This window comes from Aulonocara sp. 'chitande type north' Nkhata Bay, linkage group LG3 (genome assembly GCF_057382095.1).
Source record: "Aulonocara sp. 'chitande type north' Nkhata Bay isolate Kocher_YH1m ecotype deep benthic linkage group LG3, A_spYH_male_GT1.1, whole genome shotgun sequence".
In the NCBI taxonomy this organism is placed as follows: domain Eukaryota; kingdom Metazoa; phylum Chordata; class Actinopteri; order Cichliformes; family Cichlidae; genus Aulonocara; species Aulonocara sp. 'chitande type north' Nkhata Bay.
In genome coordinates, this window is record NC_141346.1 from 10,032,859 (window position 1) to 10,052,441 (window position 19,583).

Sequence of the window (19,583 nt, forward strand, 5' to 3'; positions counted from 1 at the left end):
AACTTGCTGGAAAATCTTCACGTGTTCATGGGTGTAAGCTGTTTCTTCATTGCGTGTATGTGCGTTTGTAAATGGGCTAATTTAACGTTTTTTCTCAAACGAGGCATTTCTCTAACATGTGCCTCTCTCTCACATTTCTCTGCTTGTGTGTTTTGTTTCACCTTTTTGTTGTGATGCTCCGGACGCCTTCCCAACCTCCACAAGTCTGTTGGCCCCAATTTTATGTGTTAAAACTTCTCTTAATTTCTCCTTTAATTCTCTGCTAGCTGCTGTCTTTTCCACAGCTGCTGATTCTTGCTGAGTGTGGTTTCCATTACTATAATTTGCTTCGGCCGCTGTGCTTGTGGGGGCAGTTGGTCCAGGCCCGTAGCCACCTGTATCAACACACTGAGAGATTTATTTAATATCATTTTCATCACTGTTAAATAGACCAGCAGGCAAGACGCCCACCTTTGCACTGCAGACTACATGCCAGTCTCCCAACACACTCCTCTCTGAGTTTCAGTTTTAAAACCCAACATCATTCACACCCTAGTCATTCAAAACCTTATTTGTAATATTATAATCAGCAAAATCAGAGTTTTAATTACAGGCATGTATCATTATTTGCAAATCATAATTATAAAACTCAAAAACACGCTAAACAGGAAGCAAAGTCCTCTGTGCGCGTCACAGCTCATTTGCATGTTCACACACAGTCTAAAAATAGCTCGCAGCGCTGCAGCGCGCTGTCATCACACACAGGGTCACACAAAGCTCAGACAAAACTCTCTTATTTTATATTACAAAGACGTCTTATATTTACAATCACTGACAGGCCTGACAGATTCAGCACCTAACAAATTTCGACAAATTTAAAATAACGGGTCTTACCGAAGAAAGTCTCACTTTTTTGTAATCAATTAACCAGTATCTGTTTCCTCCAGAACAGCCTATGGCCTGATTTCTAAAATCCCTAAATCAATTTAACTGTGTCCAAAAAAGCACATGACACCGTTTTCAACGATGAGGAGACTCTAACTCCTAGCTTATTTCAGGATGCCCTGTACCCCACAGATAAGCCAAACTGAACTAACCCTGTTCGCCGACAGGTCAAGACCGCGCGTCCACGGCCAGGAGGGAGCGTAACCTCCGGGCTATGCGCTTCTTAGCATCTTCCAGTGCCGTCCTTTAATAATTTTCGCCTACACAATTTTGACAAATTTTACCATAACGGGTCCAACCGAAGAAAGATAACTTTTCTGTAATCGATTAACCAGTATCTGTTTCCTCCAGAACAGCCTATGGCCTGATTTCTAAAATATACCTTGCCAATTCCCTACCAAACTACTTGAGCCTTTAACTCAATTCCTTGGGACTCTAACCCAGCATTTCTTTCATACTTTTTCAACTTCATTTAATACTCTTAACCGACTTTAACTGCATAACACACACGGATCCTCATCAAAATCAAAACAGACATCTACCAGTAATTTCAGTGAGTAGACTTTAATTTAGTCATATCCAATTTGGCACACTTTGGAAATAATTCAACAGGTAGTGCCTTACCTCACATCAGACCACTGGCTTGTGCCTGTCCGTTCAACAACCTCAGACCATCCAAACTTTTAAATTCCACCCCAATACCACAGGACGAGCCCCCAAAATGTTAAGGTTCAAAATATTGGGGATGGAGACAAGAGAAAAAACCACAATAACAACACTGGTCCGGCCGGGTTGAGTCAAACGATGATTTTAATGATCACACACGTGGGAGATGGACACTGATGCAGACAGCCTCAGATCTCAAAATGGTGGAGTATTGCTCAAACTTTTATAGCCTCTGGTGCCTCCACCTTATCATAAAAAGCCTAAACATTCACATGCTTTCTCTCACACAGCGCCTAAGCTACGATCTTGGCTCCCTGTTTATCTGCTCCTGCTGTGATGGGGCAGAAAACTCCAGTATATTCTGTTCTCTTCTAATCAGACAAATAAGACAATAACTTTCTGCGAACAGTATTTCTTATAACTCAGCAGTATAATGCATCATAAAACAATATCATTCATCCACAATAAATCAGCAGTCTAATGTAATGCAAATCAGTTTAACAAATGCAATAGTTATCAGCTTCTTCTAATTCAGGAGAATAATGCAAACTAAAACTACATAATAATTCACAATCTTTAATTAGGGGTATAACATGGCATAAAATAATATTATAATCTAATACTAGTTACCTAAGCATGATATAGCATGTTCTGACTGAGAGATTTCTGAAAGAATTCAAACATACAGCTCTGCTATCACCTCCAACATAAATGAAGACAGACAACTAAACAGCAGTGACGTTTGTAAGGTTACTGAAGTTGGGCTAGCTGGTATATAATGATGTGCTACGTGATCGCTAGCAACACAGGAAGCATGTAAAAAGAAAATAACAATGGACCCAAACTAAACCCTCTTGAACCCTGCAGGTCAGGGAGGCAATGTTAGAGGTGAACTTGTTTCTATTAACAGAGTCCTATGAAATTAGTAAAAGCCATTAAAACACAGAGCCAGATACACCAGCCAAAACCTGAAGTCTATTAAGTAGGATTTTATGGTCAATATTACAGGAAATGATTACAGAAAAAATCCCTGCATTAGAAACCATTAAAAGATCATTACAGACCTTCAAGAGAGCAGTCTCAATGGATGCTGCTTTTAAAGCCAGAGAGAAACGGGTCACAAATCTGTCATTTGCATAGTAAAGAGCTGAACTCATTTTCTAACATTGTTTCTAATAATTTTCTCACAAATGTCAATTTTGAAACAGGCTGATAATCACCAGCAGAGCTGGCATCAAGACTCCAGTGTTTCAACAGAGGAGTGAACTCAGCATGTTTGAAACAGGATGGAGCACAACCTGCCTCAGTGAAATGTTAATGACAGACAGCCAGTGGCGGTCCTAGGCTGTTTGGTGCCCTGGGCGAACACTAATGAATATTGTGCTGAACACAGCCCAAAAGGTTCAATAAGCTACATTCAGTAAAATCATAATTCACGTCGGCAGTAATGACACCCGGTTACGCCAATCGGAGGTCACTAAAATCAACATTGAATCGGTGTGTAACTTTGCCAACACAATGTGGGACTCTGTAGCTTTCTCTGGTCCCCTCCCCAATCAGACCAGGAGGGACATGGTTAGCCGCATGTTCTCCTTAAATTGCTGGCTGTCTGAGTGGTGTCCCAGAAACCATGCAGAGAGTCAAGTGACTTATCTCCAGCAGGCAACAGTGGATTAGGAGCACAAGAACGACCGCAGTGGCAAAACATCCAAAATAACAATCAAAAAAGAGACGAGGCTTGGAAGCACATGAAGACTTGATTCATGTTGACCTCTGAAAATATAGCACAGAAAGACAAGCAGTCCACTTCAGAACATCACAGCGGCACACAGATGTGCTTTATATACATACATCCTCCCCAATCCAATGTCCTTCTGCACAGTGTCACCATACTTAAGGGCCCACCAGCAATCTGGCAGCACTTGTCACCAGTGCTCAATGACATGCAGAGGTCACATTCACAATCCACTTTTGCAGCGATGCTTTCAATAGAGACAGAGAGGGAATTGTTTTATGTTTCTACTGAACTGTTCAAACTAGTATTCACTGCTGGGACATGAAACGGCGAGCCACAGAAGGGGTACACTGGATGGTGTGGGATGAACCCTCAAGAGGACAGCACAGAAATAGCTCTAACAGTCTTGTCAGCAACGGGAAATTTCAGATGCTGCAGAACTGTTTACTGTGTGGCACAATTTTATATGACTGCTTGATGTTTGTTGTATATTGGCTGCTATGACAACTCAGTTTCACTCTGGGATTAATAAAGTCTCTTTGATTCTGAAAGGGCAGAAATGGCAATCAAGTTGTTTGAAGCAGTTGAGAAAGCAGTTCAGGAGATGGCTAAAGCTGGGCCATCAGCTCCATCCACTGAGGATACATCAGGCAGTGAACCTTTCAAGGAGACCTGACATACAGGGACGTCAGCTGCCAGTGCACAGCAAAACAAATTCTGACCTGTGAGTGCTTTAATGCAAAGCATTTCACATTCGATCAACAGACAGCACCCACAGCCACAGGAATTGTGGCAAAAAGGTCACACAAGTTTGTTTTCACAGAAAACTCCACACACATGCACACTAACATGCAAACACACTCAGAACGTGTTCAGTACTGTTACCCAATATTCATTCCTTGTTACTTTCTGCAAATATCTTTGGTTGATCTTTCATCCAGTTGATTAATAAATTACATGATAATAAATTTGATAAGCTTGAGGTTTGTGTCTACTTGAATTGATAAATGTGCCTTTGGATCGATATGATTTCTGCTTATATGTCAAGGTTAGTGCTGTGGCAAGCAAGATGAGGACCCACATGCATGACTCACAAGACACAGAGGGATAGGGAGGCAGCTGTATTAGTGTAGCAAGCCATTCAAATATAAAAGCACCAATAACCAAAACTCAGGAAACTAGAAACTAGAAACCTGGAACTAAAGCTAGGAAACTGGAAAACTAAGACTGAGAACTTGGAATTACGTGGCGCTCTGCAGAAACACACAGCAACAAAGGATAATGACGTGACAATGGACAGAGGAAAACACAGGGCTTTAACACACCAGAGAGTGATGATGGAGTGGGACACAGGCGGGAAACACAGCTGGGACCAATCTGACAAAATGAGGCAGGGCGGAAGCAAAACTGAAAACTCTGAACCCAGGACACAAGACTGTCAAAGTAAAACAGGAAACATAAGACAGACACAGCACATGGATGAACATAGAGATTGGGGACACTAGACATGAAATGTGGAACACAGAGAGGCACAGAGACAAAATATAAATTCTTGAAACTACAGAAAACAAGTAAGAAACAAGAAAGACAAGGAGTACAAAATGAATAACACAAAATCAGAAAGAATTCAAAAACAGAAAATACAAATCCTGGGTCCTCAGACCCAGTACCTTGACAGTACATATCGGGATATCACTTATTTAACATATAATCAACCATTCCATCAAAATAAAGACTTTTTTTGTGGGAAAAAGAATGAAATTAGTTGATACTTATATGCTTTTTAGATGTCACAGGAATGTTTGGCTTAAAAAAAAACTCATAAAAATGTAATAACATCTCCTGAGATGGACCAAAGCCCATTTAGAATAGTTAGATATGTATGTTACTACATCCAGGTTTAAAATATGTAATTTCATGTTGGAGACTTACAACAAGCAAATGGCAGCCATTCGGTGCAATGACCCCTATAGAAAAAAACAGCTGAAGTGAAACTGAAGGAAGTGTTGCTGGTCCATTGAATCATTCAGCTCTGTGCCTTGTTGGACCTCTGTGCACATCTGTCTGCAGAGGGGAGTCTTTCAGGATCGTACAAATAAAAAGATATGAATTATTTTTAAACAGCTTAGGATTATTGTAGTGACAGAGATGGGAAATGTCTCTGAATCTATTTAATAAATCTATTTATGCTACCCCTGGGTCATTGTATATGACCCAGGGGTAGCATATACAAAGAGAACTGATCCATGAATTGAGCCCTGAGGGAGTCCACATATGAGGGACGATGACGAGGACATGAAGCTACTAAAATGTATTCTTATATGTCTGTCAAGAAACCGGCCCAATTTTGTAAACTGTAATGGAACAGCAAACCAGGTCTTTATTGGATCCACTTGCACAGCAGGATGAATCCAGAAGACATAAGGATGACAGCTTCAGGCCAGACCAGGCCTGCAACTGATTCAGATATCTAACTCTTACTATTAACAGTAAAACATATTTGCTGTCAGAGACATTGGTGAAGGCTGATGTTACTTAAATCTACCAATTGTTGTACCGGGGAAGGACCAAAGCTCCAAACAAACCAAAGAAGAACTTTATACAATACAAAATGAAGCTCAACATTGCAAGAAGGACATTATAAAAACAAAAGAAAAACTTAACCAAAGCAGAAAATTAAAATAATCCATCCATCTTCTTCTGCTTATCTGGGGCCGGGCCGCGGGGGCAGCAGCCCAAGCAGAGAAGCCCAGACCTCCCTCTGCCCAGCCACCTCCTCCAGCTTGTCCGGGGGAACACCGACGCGTTCCCAGGACACGCTGGAGAGATAATCTCTCCAGCGCGATACTTTTTGATTGAAATTGAATATTACTTAAACTCTCTTAAATTAAATCTCTTAAATTAACTTCCAATAAAAAAGCTTTATCATTGATTGAAGTTCATTCAGAAATGTTTAGCAAATGAGCTGTCACAACTTTCAAGTACAAAGTTGTTATGAAGTCTGTCACATTCCCCCCCTTTTTTTCTTTTTTTCTTTTCTATCCTTTATTTATTTATCCTTCTTATTTCATTGTACTGTATATTGTTACTCTTATTTGCCTTGTATGTCTACTATACAAACTGAACTGGAATGACTGACTGTTCGCTTTATAAGTTCAATAAAGTTTGGGAAAAAAAAACAAAAACCTCTTCGGCTGCTCCCTTCTGCCGTATTTTGCGGCAAAATTATCCACACCCACCGCCGCGCTATGAATTGTGGGATATATGGGACCACGAAGCGTGCACCGGACCACGCTTGATATTTGGGGAAATCGACGGCGCATTTGGAGTATGCATTTGAAGCACACTTTGAATTGGGACAGCCGTCGTCGCGTGGCGGTGACGTAACCGCACTTGAAATGCGTACTTTAAGCGTGCAGTCTCTTAATTGGGACACAGCTTGCGTGTATTTAAGTTGTGTCTTCTGTCATGGTAGTTGCTGGTTCGTCTGTGTTGTTTCCCCTCGGTCTCCCTGCATCTCTCCATGTGTATTTCCCCGGACCTCCCTGCATCTTCGTTTCTGGTTTGTTTTGTTAGTTTTACCCAGTTTAGGTTCCAGTTTCATGTTCCCAGTGCCTTTGTTGTTTGTTTTTCCCTTCGTTAATAAACACTCACCTGCACCAGAGCTGCCGCGTCCAGGTCCTAAATATTCCACACGGCTTGACCCGGCAAACCGTGACATTTCCAGTGTTTCCAATCTCTTCCCCTGGCCTTATTAAGCTGATTCCTAAACATTGCATCAGCAGCTAAACTGCTAGTCCACATTCAAAAAACAGTGGTTTTATCTGGCCCCCTCCCCAGCAAGACAAGGGTTGATATGTTTAGCTTGCTGGCTGTCTGAGTGGTGTCCAAAAAACAATGTGGGCTTTCTAGATAATTGAGAAACTTTCAGGATTAAATCTGGTGTTGTTAGGAGAGACGGCATCCATCCCATTTTGGATGAAGCAGCTCTTATTTGTAAAAACCTGGTCAAATATATGAAAACGTCCAAAAATGTGCCCTAAAGGCTGATTCTGTTCATCTGGACGCAGCATTTTCAGTGGGAGAAACGTTTCATCCCTCATCCATTCTCTCTTGGCTCTTGACGGAGGCGGTCGCACTTTCTCCCTCTCCTTCTCCCTTATCTTTCCTGCTTAGCTTCTCATGTCTTGTATAGTGTTGCTTATTCTCCAACCCTAAGAGAGTCTCCCAGACTTGTTCTCTAAAAACATAAAGAAGAATTATGGATTTTATCAACTGGTCTCTTAACACAGGGTTTGTACACCTTTTTCAGGGTCAAATTCAAGCACTTTTTAAGCTTTCAGGTCCCTTTTCAAACTTTCTCAGCACATCCCCCCCCCCCAAAAAAAAAAAAAAAAAGAATGCATGTTTCAATTCGCACCGCCTCAGTAAGACCATGTGAAAATGAAAACAAATCATCCTAGGTGAACTTGAACACCTTTGTTCCCCTTTTGTTAAGTAATAGAGAAACGCACCACACAAAAATACTGTAGAAGGAAACGGTTGCCTTATATACAAAGTGTATAAACTCAAAATGCACATTTCACTTAAAAATTAAGATTTGACAATGTGAACAAATCAACCCCAAAAAAAGAGATAAATAAGTCTTCTCATCAGAAATTGATGCTTTTTTCCTGTGTGACAAAAAAATGTCACACAGGAGCCTGAGTGCTGAAGATATCTACCTATTTGAAACCATGGTTACAAGGTTCTGGTGGATCAGAGCTGGCTTGGCCCTGACTTATCGAAGAATTAAGAAAGCGGAACCGGCTGTTCAAACCCCCTCAAGGCTGCCCGCTGGGATTGGAACGATGGGAAGAGGCGTGAGTTTGTCAAAATGGGCTCATTGAGTCAGCACGGAGAAGATCTTGGAGAGGCTACGGCTGCTGTGAATACTCAGAATAAGATCTCTGACTGCAGACTGGATACATCTCAGAAGGGCTAGCTCAGAATAACATCTCTGGGCGCAAATTGGATGACATCTCGAGGAGGCACACTGCCGTGAGTTCTCAGAAATCGGCTCCTTGAGCACAAGAAATGACAACATCACAGAACGCAAGTATGGTGAAGCTCGCGGTTCTCCAACGGGAGCTTGAGAGACCAGCGTTGGACTGTAGAACTGCTTTGAAATTCATATGAGCTGTTCGCACTAAAGTAGAAAATACCATCGCTTATGCGGATACCCCTTTGGTGCCAGCTGCGGTCTCAAGGCTGGAGCTGAACAACAACACCCTGATAACGACTGTGTTTAGTCTGTTCCTTCCCATTCCATGCAAGGCCACTTGGGTTGGCTGGAAGACTGTTTACTTAGCCTGGCAGGGTGAAGGACACTGTCTCAGCTGAACTACATGCACACACACACACAGACATATACACTGATATGCACACATTCATCCACCTCCCTTTCCAAACGCCTTCAACGCTTGTTCCCTTCCGATGCTGCACCCTTTACCCATCCCTGTTGCTTGTCATATGTTTCTTTGGTGTATTAAGAGGTTTTTTTTCATGTGCAAAGGTGTTTTTTTCTGTTGTCAAACTGATCTCCCTGTTGGAGCTCAGTCTGGGGGGAGTTATTTTTTCTCCTTATCTTTCCTCATGTGGTGCATTTTCCATTGTTATACCTCTCTGACCTCTCTTCCCCATGTGATGTTTTGTGTAATGTATGTATGGTCGGAGGGTTAGATGGCGCCGCCATTGCGTGCAATAGGTCGGCAGCCTTATGAAATTTCCCCTTGAGGGACTAATAAAGGTATATCAAAATCCTGTTCCCTGATGGTGTTACGTGTCTTTGAATACACATGGACCAACATGAAGTCTACATCAGAGCGAGTCCACTCAACCGTGGCATCCTGTGAGAGAGCAGCTGTCGTTTTGCAGGGCAAGATGGCAGACTCCGATCCTTCTACCACCTTCACAATCACCTGCTGGTCTGAGAGGACAAGGAACAAAAAATGATCACATATAGAAGCAGCAGCCATTACCACGACAGTGAACTACACTGTTATCCTAGTACAGTGGAACCCCGACTTATGAATACCCCATTTAACGAAAATTTCAAGTTACGAAGGCACTTAACGGCAAAATGCCCGCGTAACGAAATCCGCTGGCTCTGATTGGCTGAGCCCAGAATGCCTACAATGCCCACAATGCCTTCCAGATGACGTGACAACCCCCTTTGCTTTCGTACTTGCGCTTCGCTGTTCCACTTGAACAACGTATTGTTGTTGCAGTTAGCAATTAGCCTATAGGCTATCGTTTACTCAAAAGGCGCGATGGGTGCTTCGACTTACGAAAATCTTCGACTTACGAAAGACCGTCGGGAACAAATTAATTTCGTAAGTCGAGGTTCCACTGTATTTACATTCCTCTCCTCTGACTCTATCCTTCCAGTAGTGTTAATAAAGTATTTAAACATCCTTTGTGTGGCCATTATCAGTTGATAGTGTGCTGAGCCTCGTGGAGTGGTGCACAGATACTTTTACATGTTCAGTCACTGCAAAAAATAATACAAAATCACTCATTTGACATTTTTAAAATTTTTTTGCATGTTAAATCGAGCACTCAGATGAAACAAACCTTGCACCCTCCTAATGAACTAACGGGCGAGAAAAACATATCAGGGTTTTCAAACTGTGCTAAAGAGCCAGCAACATGCGGCTAGCTTATCTAGGATTATTGTGTCAGACAAGGTGCCAGCTCAGAGTTCAGCTTCACACCTTGTTAAACCAGATCAGTGGAAACAAGTCCAGACGCGCACAGATCACTTCTAAGGAAAGAGGAAGACGTTCAGTTTCCTCATAGTTTCACACCTGAGTGCTACGGTTGGAGGCGGCTGCTGCGGCACACACAAAGCTCCACCTTCACCCCGACATGGAAACATGCACTGAGCTTCAGGCCTGAAGCTCAGCCAATCACAGAAGAGAATCGGGAATGAACTTGATCAGCTGAGAACAGAGACGGTGATTTGAGGTTCAGCTGTCAGAGTGAGGCTACCTCACAGTGGACCTGAGCCCCTTTCCTTGTGCATCTCCCATCAGTTCAGTTCTTTGGGTCCTCACAAAAGCAAAGACCTCTAGGGTAAAGGTGAGGTGTTCTTCCTATTCTTCCTCCCCGCAACGTGACATACAAAGAAACAGCAGACAATCCTTCGCCTGTATGTGTGTGTCATGGTCCTCCAGGCCTGCTGTGTGTCGCTGCCATTTCTCTCTCAGTATGAATATGTAGTGTTTTTGTGTTTGTTTGTTTAACCAGGCCTGCTGGGTCCAGGATCCAGGACCTTCACCCTCCTCCTCTAACCGTGCAAGTGAACCAGCTCCCATCTGTAAGTCTGCTTTCCTGTTGTTGCCTCAAAGATTACTCATTTGTCATCTCCTCTGTGCAGCAGCCCTGGTGTTGTTTCCCCGCAGAGAGGGAGAGAGAGCGCCAGCTGTGGATTAGTGCTGGTAGAAGTGTATCAAGGCTTCGAGACGACCTGAAACCGACTCCTCAGTGACACCTGCTGGACAATTTGGCTATCACTATAGGAGTAAATGGAGCTCTCGCCCTGAGTGAGTACTTGGTGACATGAGGCCTGGGATTTTCTTCTCCTTTCAAGAGACTGAAAGGAAGCTCAGTCATGTGAAAGCCTGGCTTTCAACATCCCGTTACTCCTGTCTACCTTCTTTATCTCTTCGACCATGTAACCCTTTAACCTTCACACACTTTCTTTCTCGATTGAAAAAGAACAAACTCTGGGACTGAATTCAGAAGTTCAGATGGTTCAACTTTAGACTTGAGAGGAAAACGATACTTCTGAACCAAACAAAGGACTAAACTTTGGGATGGAAATACAGGATTTTACATACCAATGAAATGAATGGGACTAAATGAGAGGAGGATTTAATGCAGCTCAAGTTCAGAATCATGAGGCCAGATTAATGGCATGGTTAGTTTTCCCTGTGGTCTCTCTTTTCTGCTGCCTGTAAGATCAATCTTCAACATCCTTTGTCCATTGTATCCACTGTCCCTCCCACGCACATGTCCACACCGTCTCAGTCTTGTCTCTCTAACTTTGCAGCGAGTGCACTCCCTTTACCAGCCTTAGTCCTTGTGTTTAAAGTCCCTACTCTCACCTCCACAGTCCCGTCTTTCCTTCTGTCTTGCTGCCTCCGAACAGCTTTCCTTGTCTCCTCCTTTGTTTCCATTAACACCCTGATTGGTCAACAGCACCAGAGGCCATCATCATGAACCTGGGCCCTGACTGATTCAGTACGTTTATGATCCGCATGTTTGATTTTGCAGAGATTTTATGTCTTTCCTGATTTGACCTTCCCTATTCAGACACACAGTCAGATGCTGCTCTGGTTCAATCAGCTCTCTAAAGCGATTCCTCTGCTTCCTCAGATCTGCTGCCAGCTGCTAACAAGAGTTCAAACTGTCTCACTGACATCGTTTCATATGTATGAATGCGTGATACAGCTTCTACTCCTGCATCAAACTATAATGTTCTCCACGCCAACGTCACTTTTTTTCTTCACTGTGCAGTTTTTGGGGACTTTTTGCAAAAATGTAACACATTTGGTGTGTATATAGGCTACATGGTGAATTCTGATTAGTAAAATAACACAGTGTGTAACATCCTTCAGCATCAACTTAAATCTCTGGAACGCTTGATGTAACCCAACTGTGACGATGAGCACCTCAGTCGCTGTGCACCAACACAGTGTTCTTTACTGTGTGTTCACCACAGAGAGGCAAGCTAGCCTAACTCTGCCCTGAACTGCACAGTATTTTTATGCAACCTTTAAATAAGACAAACTTAGTACACCCTGACTGTTATGCAGGAGCATTCACAATATGAAAAAATATAACTTCACATCATAAACTGTCAAGAGATTTATTCTAAAAGACACTTCTTCAGCTGAGAGTCAGAGAGTGAAGACACACACGCTGCAGACTTTACTTGCAAGGGCGTTCACAGAGCTCACATCAGAGTGGGGCCCTGTGAAGTGCGCGCTCTGTTCTTGCACTTGTCCTTATTTATACACAAGAAATATGAAAACATGTGTTCAGTGGAATGTTGATACGTGAGCATGTGTGTGTGTGTGTGTGTGTGTGTGTGTGTGTGTGTGCGCGCGAGGTCAGAACTGCTTGTTCAACTTCTTACTATCGCTGAGGGAAGATTCAGATAAAATATCAGAACACGTTTTATAAAGAACAATCAGCTCTAAGCAAGGAAAAGGTCATCATGCAGTATTCTATCACATGTAAACTTATATCATTAAAAGCTTATACTGACTACTAAGTACAATTTTCATTGATACACACTTTGAAGATGCAGAGCATGATGTCCCATCATCAGACTGTAAACAAACATCCACCAGGCTTCTTTGTTGGCAGAGGTGATGATTCTCCCATCAGGGATCAGTAGCGTGTATAAACCTGTGGTATAAGCAGCAGTCACTGGAATATTACTGTTTCAGATAAGAACTCTAGCACATAAAAGCCAGGGTGGGAGGGATCTCTGCAAACTGACTTACTTTATTAACCAGTAACTTCATCAGTCATGACAGAAGCTAATATTTCTGTCCTAACATCGTTTAAACCAGTGGTTCCCAAACTTTTTTTTGCTGGGCCCCCCTTTGTTTTACAAGAAAAATCCCCCCCCCCCCACCTTGCGCATAAACACATCCTCCAACCACACACACCCATATTTGGCTCCATTGTGGTTTATTTCACACCTCAAACATTTAGTAAACAATTAAGCAAATACAGGTAATCTGCACTAAATTACAGGTAGTAAGAAAATAAACTACTAACTCTTTTACGCTACGTCCGCACCTACACGGGTATTTTTGAAAACGCAGCTGTTTCGTCCACGTAAACGGCGTTTCGAATCACAGAAAACCTTTTTTGTGTTTACGTGTGGACGAGGAATACAGAGTTCGTCACACAACGTCAAAGGTATGTGGCTACTTTCACGTCACGCTGTGCGCCACGTTATTGTTTACATGAGATGAATTGCAGAATGATGCAGATAGAGACAAAATACTGTTAATCTGACTGTCTGCAGGTTTTACAGGCAGTTACTGTCCCTCCATTTACAAAGGCAGAGGCGTCACAATGTGATTATTTTACATTTAGTTGTTTTTTTCCTGTGTAATAATATTCAACATTACTTTCAATACATTTTTCAACAAATGCCTCTTACTTTCAGTAAAGTTTCACTGTTAGAGCCCTGACCAGCATCCTGCAGCATCTGGAGCAGCTGTGTGGTGCTGTCATGGCAATAAGGATCCAAATCTGTGGGGATGTTTCCAGCAGGGGTTATAACCTGCAGTCAGCAAGGTGTGCCTAATAAAGTGGCAGTGTCTATGTCCCAGTGCAGCAGCATCAGAAAACGGTGGTTTACATCTCTGTTACAGGAAACCTGAAGAGTTAAAACACAAGAGAAGAAAATCTAAACGTTACACAAAGAACATAAAAGAAGTAAACTTCATAAAAACTTCACAAATGATGCTTTAAATGAAAAATAAATCCCTGTAAATAATTCAACAGGTCACATGTTAGAACCACCTTAACTAAACTCTGTAGCCGCTCACTGTGGTTTGTCCCAGCAGCTCTTAGGAAACAAACTGCTAACTTCAGTGTCAGCACACACTGTTAGTAAACTATGCAACACTGAATTCAGGTTTCAGTTGTGTTAAGTTGTGAAGTTGTGATGAAAGTCTTCTTACTGACACAGGTAGGATGGTCAGGCGTCCTCTGTTCCTTCACCGTTCATGAACTGTCACTTATAAAATGCTGCCAAACATCAACTACACTCAATAACTAAACGTGTGCAGGTTAAAGTGATGGACGCCCAGATCTGCACTCCAAATACAAACAGACTAAAGGTGTTTCCTCCAGAAACAAAGACAATATTTACAAAGGTCTCACAGGTAAATTGTGAGCGATCACAGCAGCATCTCATCCTGACTAACAGCTTTTAGATGCAGGGAGAGCGTCGTGGTTCAGAGGTGGTTCAGCAGATGATGAAGGCCTTTCTGTTGCATTGTGTAGTGCTGTGGAGGCCATGATGGTCGACTGGGTCTGCTTCTACTGAACTCACAAACACTTCTGAGGTATTTACACCTGAAGCCTCATTGAATGTGAGTCAGAAACAAACGGCTCAGCTGTGATTAATGGATGTTTCCCTGCATTTCTATTTTCACACACTTTATTTCTTACAGCAGGAAAACTGAACAGAATGTATGTAAGAGGTCAGAGTGAGGATGACGTCACTTAATACAGGAAATACATGTTTGTCTGTTTTGATGATGAAGGACTTCTTCAGCTCTGTAAACAGCTACACTTTTTTTTTTTTTTTTTAATAAATAGGACAGGGGGAATGAATGAGAGAGAGAGGGGGAGAGAAAGAAAGAAAACCAAAGGGGAGAAGAGACGGTGAGAAGGGGGGGGAAGAGAGAGAGAAAAAAAAAAAACTCCTGGGTCACCTGTATGGAGAAAAAACAAACAAACAAACAAACAAAAACAAACAGAGGAGACAGCAAACAACAAAGAGCAACATAATAATAGAGAAAACAAAGCACCATCACAATAAACTAGCTAGTCATAGATATCAGTATTTACTAAGTAATAAACGATATTGTGCAGCACGCAAGATAGACAGCGCACAGTGTGCTTTGAGGCAGCAGCCAAGAAAGCTTTAGTCCGCGTCTGTGAATACCCATGTGTACACCTGTGTGGATCAGCATGCTTGCATTCCAAAGGTTTCTCCATGTAATGATCTGCTAGGGAGTGTGGGGGGGCCACAGCCCCGTCCTCCAGGGTGTGAAGCGGGTATGGAGGAGATCAAAACTCCAGACATCCAGAGGCCCCCAGAACACAAGAGACCATGGAAGACCAACAGAGGGGCAGCCGCGCCACTGTCCCAGTAAGAGCTGAGGAGAGTCCCAGATGAGGGCTCGCCCAGCAGCCGCGGAGCAGAAGTCAGGGGGAGTTGCAGTGACGCGCCCGTGAGCTCCGCCGGCCCCCAGCTGCGCCTGAGTGACCGAGCCCTAGGCCGAGAGGCCGGGGGCACCCCACCTCCAAAGGGGCCCGAGCGAGCCCCAGGCCCCAGGCCCCGACAAGCGGCCGCCAAGGAGTGAGCCGGTGTGTACCCGGACGCCCACCCCCAGACACAAAGAACCACCAACACACCGACACCTGAGGGAGTCCGCCACCGGCAGGGGAAGTGGTGGTGGGTGGAGATAGGCCTCCAAACCTTGGAGGGCCTGAGGCGTCCCCAGAGAGGTGGCGTCTGATACCCAACCTGACATATAGACACAGACATACAGGCACACACAGACACAAACATCCATTCCCACCCTCATGCTCTCATATGCACTCACTCCACACTCAACCAACGTGGAGACAGACATAAAGAGACGCTGTACACACAATCACACTCCCCAAGCGTACTCTACAAACCGGGTCTAGGTACCCTTGCCCCTGGAGGGGGGAATTGCACCCAGACCCAGGTGGTGTTACCCTTTTCCCTGCGGTGGGGAGAGGCAGACCACCCCGACTCCGCAGCAGCAGGGAGGCCCCACATCCCAGACCGCAGTCGGACGGCCAACTCCTCCTACTAGCCCTCCCGCTCCAGCAGGCCGCAGAGAATGGGGGTGGGAGAAGACTCCAAACCTCCCTCCACCCGCTCATTGTAGTGTTGATGCATATGTGTTCTAAGGTGCAATTAAAACCCAGGAGGGCATGGAGCTACCTGCCAAGGAGCAGCAGGTAAGCGCATAGTCCCTCCTGCTAGCCCTCAATGACTAAGTGTATTTAAAATTGAGAGGTGGGCAACGACGTCAGGGGTGAGGTATACACCCTGATGGTGATTTGGACTCCGTGATTGTGCCCACCCCCAAGATCCTATATGTATGTGTAATGAGAGTGTGAATAATGTGAATGTCTAAGTTGTGGGATAAAATTGAGGCAGAGGCAGCCAGAAGGGGACGGGGGGGGGGTAGCCTCCTCTGCACCCTGGTGACATACCCCCACTCCAAGGCCCTGCATGTGTGGGTGGTTGTGGAGGAGCGGGAAGAGGGAGGCAGCTGGAGATGGGGAGGGAAGGAAGGGAGGGGCAGGTAACCCCTCCCTGGGGCCAGCTCCCCCGCTGACCCCAGTAGGCACTCCCACCCTCCGTGACCCGCCAGGGAAGGGGGGCCCAGGCCCATCAGACCGGGGCCCAGTGCAGTAGCGCCCCCCGGCTCCACAGAGCCCTGGACAGTCCACCCAACCCCACCACAGAGAAAACTGCACCCACCCCACCAACCACACATCTTCCAGACTACATAAGACGGTAAACGCCCAGGCTGAGATCTTCCTCCACCTCTCCTGTATCTCCCCCTCCTGCAGAGAGTTCCTGAGAGAAGAAAGCTCCTGCAAGATGTGACCATCCCCCCCACCAGTTGAAGAGCCCCCCAGGCGGCTCGATGCACCGGCGGCACCCTGCTCCAGGGCCGGGCCCCCATGCACCCACCCGCCCACAACCCCGGCAACACACCAACCAGGACCCGAGCCCCGGAGGCCCGGCCCGGGCCCCAGCCCAGAGACGGAGCGCCCCCAGAACCTCACGCCCATCCCGGACCCACCCAGGGGCAGCCAGGTTGCCAGGTCAGTAACCCACGTCCGTCAGCACAGACCCTCCCCTAGCCCCGCTGCACGCAGCCGCGAGGAAACAGTCACCTGAGAGCCAACAGAGCCCTCAACCGGACGTGACCGCTACCCCGGGTTGAGCCCCCCAAGGAAGATGCCTCCGGGGAACCCCCCGACGCCCTAAGCCTGTCCCTACCCCCTCACCAATCACAACAGTGAAGGCGGGACCAAACTATGACCCCCCACCCCCACTAGGTGATGGAGCTGATAAAAGGGGCCCAGAGCAATTGATCTAATGTGGTGGCAGAGGCTGTGTCAAGACTAATGTAATCTAATAGATAATTTCTATATTGGTTAGAATTAAGATTATTTTTATTTTTCCAGTTCATGAGGACTGTTTTCTTGGCTATGCATAGGGCAGTGAAGATCATATGGGCTATATTCTTTTCTGAAGTGACATTATCTAAGCTGCCCAACAAACACACTAAGGGGGAGGTTGGAATGTTACATTTCAGACATTTTGATAAGTCTTCACATATCTCGCGCCAAAACTTTTGCACTGGTGGACAGAACCAAAGAGCGTGGATGTAATTGTCTGGTGTATTGCCTTGACAGTGTGAGCAGTTGTTGGAAGATGTAAAGCCCATCTTGAACATCCGATGACCTGTATAGTGCACTCTATGAAGTATTTTGTATTGTATTAATTGCAGACTGGGATTTTTAATTAATTTAAAAGTTTTTAAGCAAATCTGAGACCAGAAGTTTTGGTCTAGGTTGACTGATAAATCTGCTTCCCACTTTGCAGTAGGAAGGGATATTGATTCATCTAATTTAGAAAGTGTTCTGTATATTTAAGATAATAATTTGGGGGATTTAAGAGTAAGAAAATGTGCCGCACTTAGTGGTGTTTGTAATTCAACTTGACTGAGGTTAAATTTCTTTTTTACTATGGATTTAATTTGTTGATATTCTAAAAACCTTGTCTTGTTGATCCCATATTGTTCAACTAGTCTGTCAAATGGAATAAATTCTGTTCCCTCTAATATATGTTCTAAGTATTTAATTCCTTTACAACTCCATTCTGGGAAATTAATCATATTATTGTTTTGTAATATGTCAGGGTTATTCCAGATAGGTGTACGTTTGCATGGGATTAATGAAGACTCCGTTATTTTTAGAAACTCCCACCATGCTGTCAGAGAAAAGCTGATGTTGATACTTTTAAAGCATTCATGTCTTTTGATGTTTGAGCTAATAAATGGTAGGTCTGAAATCTCTAGATCCTTGCATAGTGCCTGTTCAACATCTAGCCAGGGCTCAACTAAGAAGGTATGTTTTAACCATTCTGAGATGAACTGAAGCCTGTTGGCTAAGAAGTATTGGTGAAAATTAGGCAGATCTAATCCTCCTCTATCCTTGGTTCTTTGTAGCGTTTTAAAGCTAATACGCGGGGGTTTATCTTTCCAAAGGAATTTGGAAATATATGAATCCAGAGATCTGAACCAATCTTGTGATGGTTTGTTAGGGATCATCAAAAATAAGTAATTTATTTTTGGCAAGATCATCATTTTTATAGTGGCGACCCTTCCCATGAGTGATATGGGTAAAGATTTCCATCTAGTCAGATCGCCTTCTACTTTCTTTAGAAGTGGGATGTGGTTTAGTTTAGTTAAGTCTGAAAGCTTAGGAGAGATATTAATACCTAAATATTTAATATTTCCGCATTGCAGTGGGGCAGAGGAAGAATTATGGAAGGAGCAGTTAATGGGGAGAACTGTAGATTTTGGCCAGTTAATTGAATAATCTGAAACTCTTGAAAACCAGTTTATTAAAGTAATTACCTCAGAGAGGTTGGTTTGTGTGTTTTGCAGAAAAAGCAACACATCATCCTCATAGAGACTGATTTTATGTTCTATGTTCTTACATTTTATGCCCTTAATTGTTGTAGCCTGTCTAAATGCTGCTGCTAGAGGTTCGATAAAAATTGCAAAAAGTGAGGGGGAGAGTGGGCATCCCTGTCTGGTGCCCCTCAGGAGACAGAAGCTGGAGGATGTCTGGTCATTTGTTCTGATACGAGCTGTTGGGGAATTGTATAATATTCTTATCCAGTTTATGAAAGAGTTTCCAAAACCAAATTTGTGTAAAGTTGCGAATAAAAATTTCCAATTAACTCTGTCAAATGCTTTTTCTGCATCTAGAGATAATATTATGGCTTCGATGTTTTTATCGTATGAGTAGTCTATTAAATTAAGTAATCTACGAGTGTTTGTTGAGGAGTGCCGACCTTTTATGAAACCAGTTTGGTCAGGATGAATTAAGAGGGGGGTCATTTTCTCTAATCTCTTTGAGAGAGCTTTGCAGATTATTTTAAGGTCTACATTTAAAAGAGAAATTGGACGATAGCTTGAGGGAAATAAAGGGTCTTTGCCTGGTTTTAGCAGGAGACTAATGTTGGCAGAATTCATATTTGGTGGTAGTCTGCCATTTTCCTCGATTTCCTGCAACATGCCGTGGAATACTGGTGCCAGAATTGTCCAGAATTCTTTGTAGAATTCTGCAGGGAAGCCGTCTGGACCTGGAGCCTTATTATTGGGCATAC

General features: G+C 43.9%; 1 protein-coding gene across 1 annotated transcript in view; it reads right to left on the bottom strand.

Annotated features, from left to right (window-relative positions):
• Positions 1–19,583, bottom strand: part of LOC147333890 (nuclear factor 7, brain-like) — a 42,343-nt gene that overhangs the window by 12,566 nt on the left and 10,194 nt on the right. Inside the window, exon 3 of the mRNA XM_086271170.1 lies at positions 19,059–19,073. Coding sequence (XP_086127296.1) covers positions 19,059–19,073 — 15 coding nt within the window. The remainder of the gene's footprint in view (positions 1–19,058; positions 19,074–19,583) is intronic.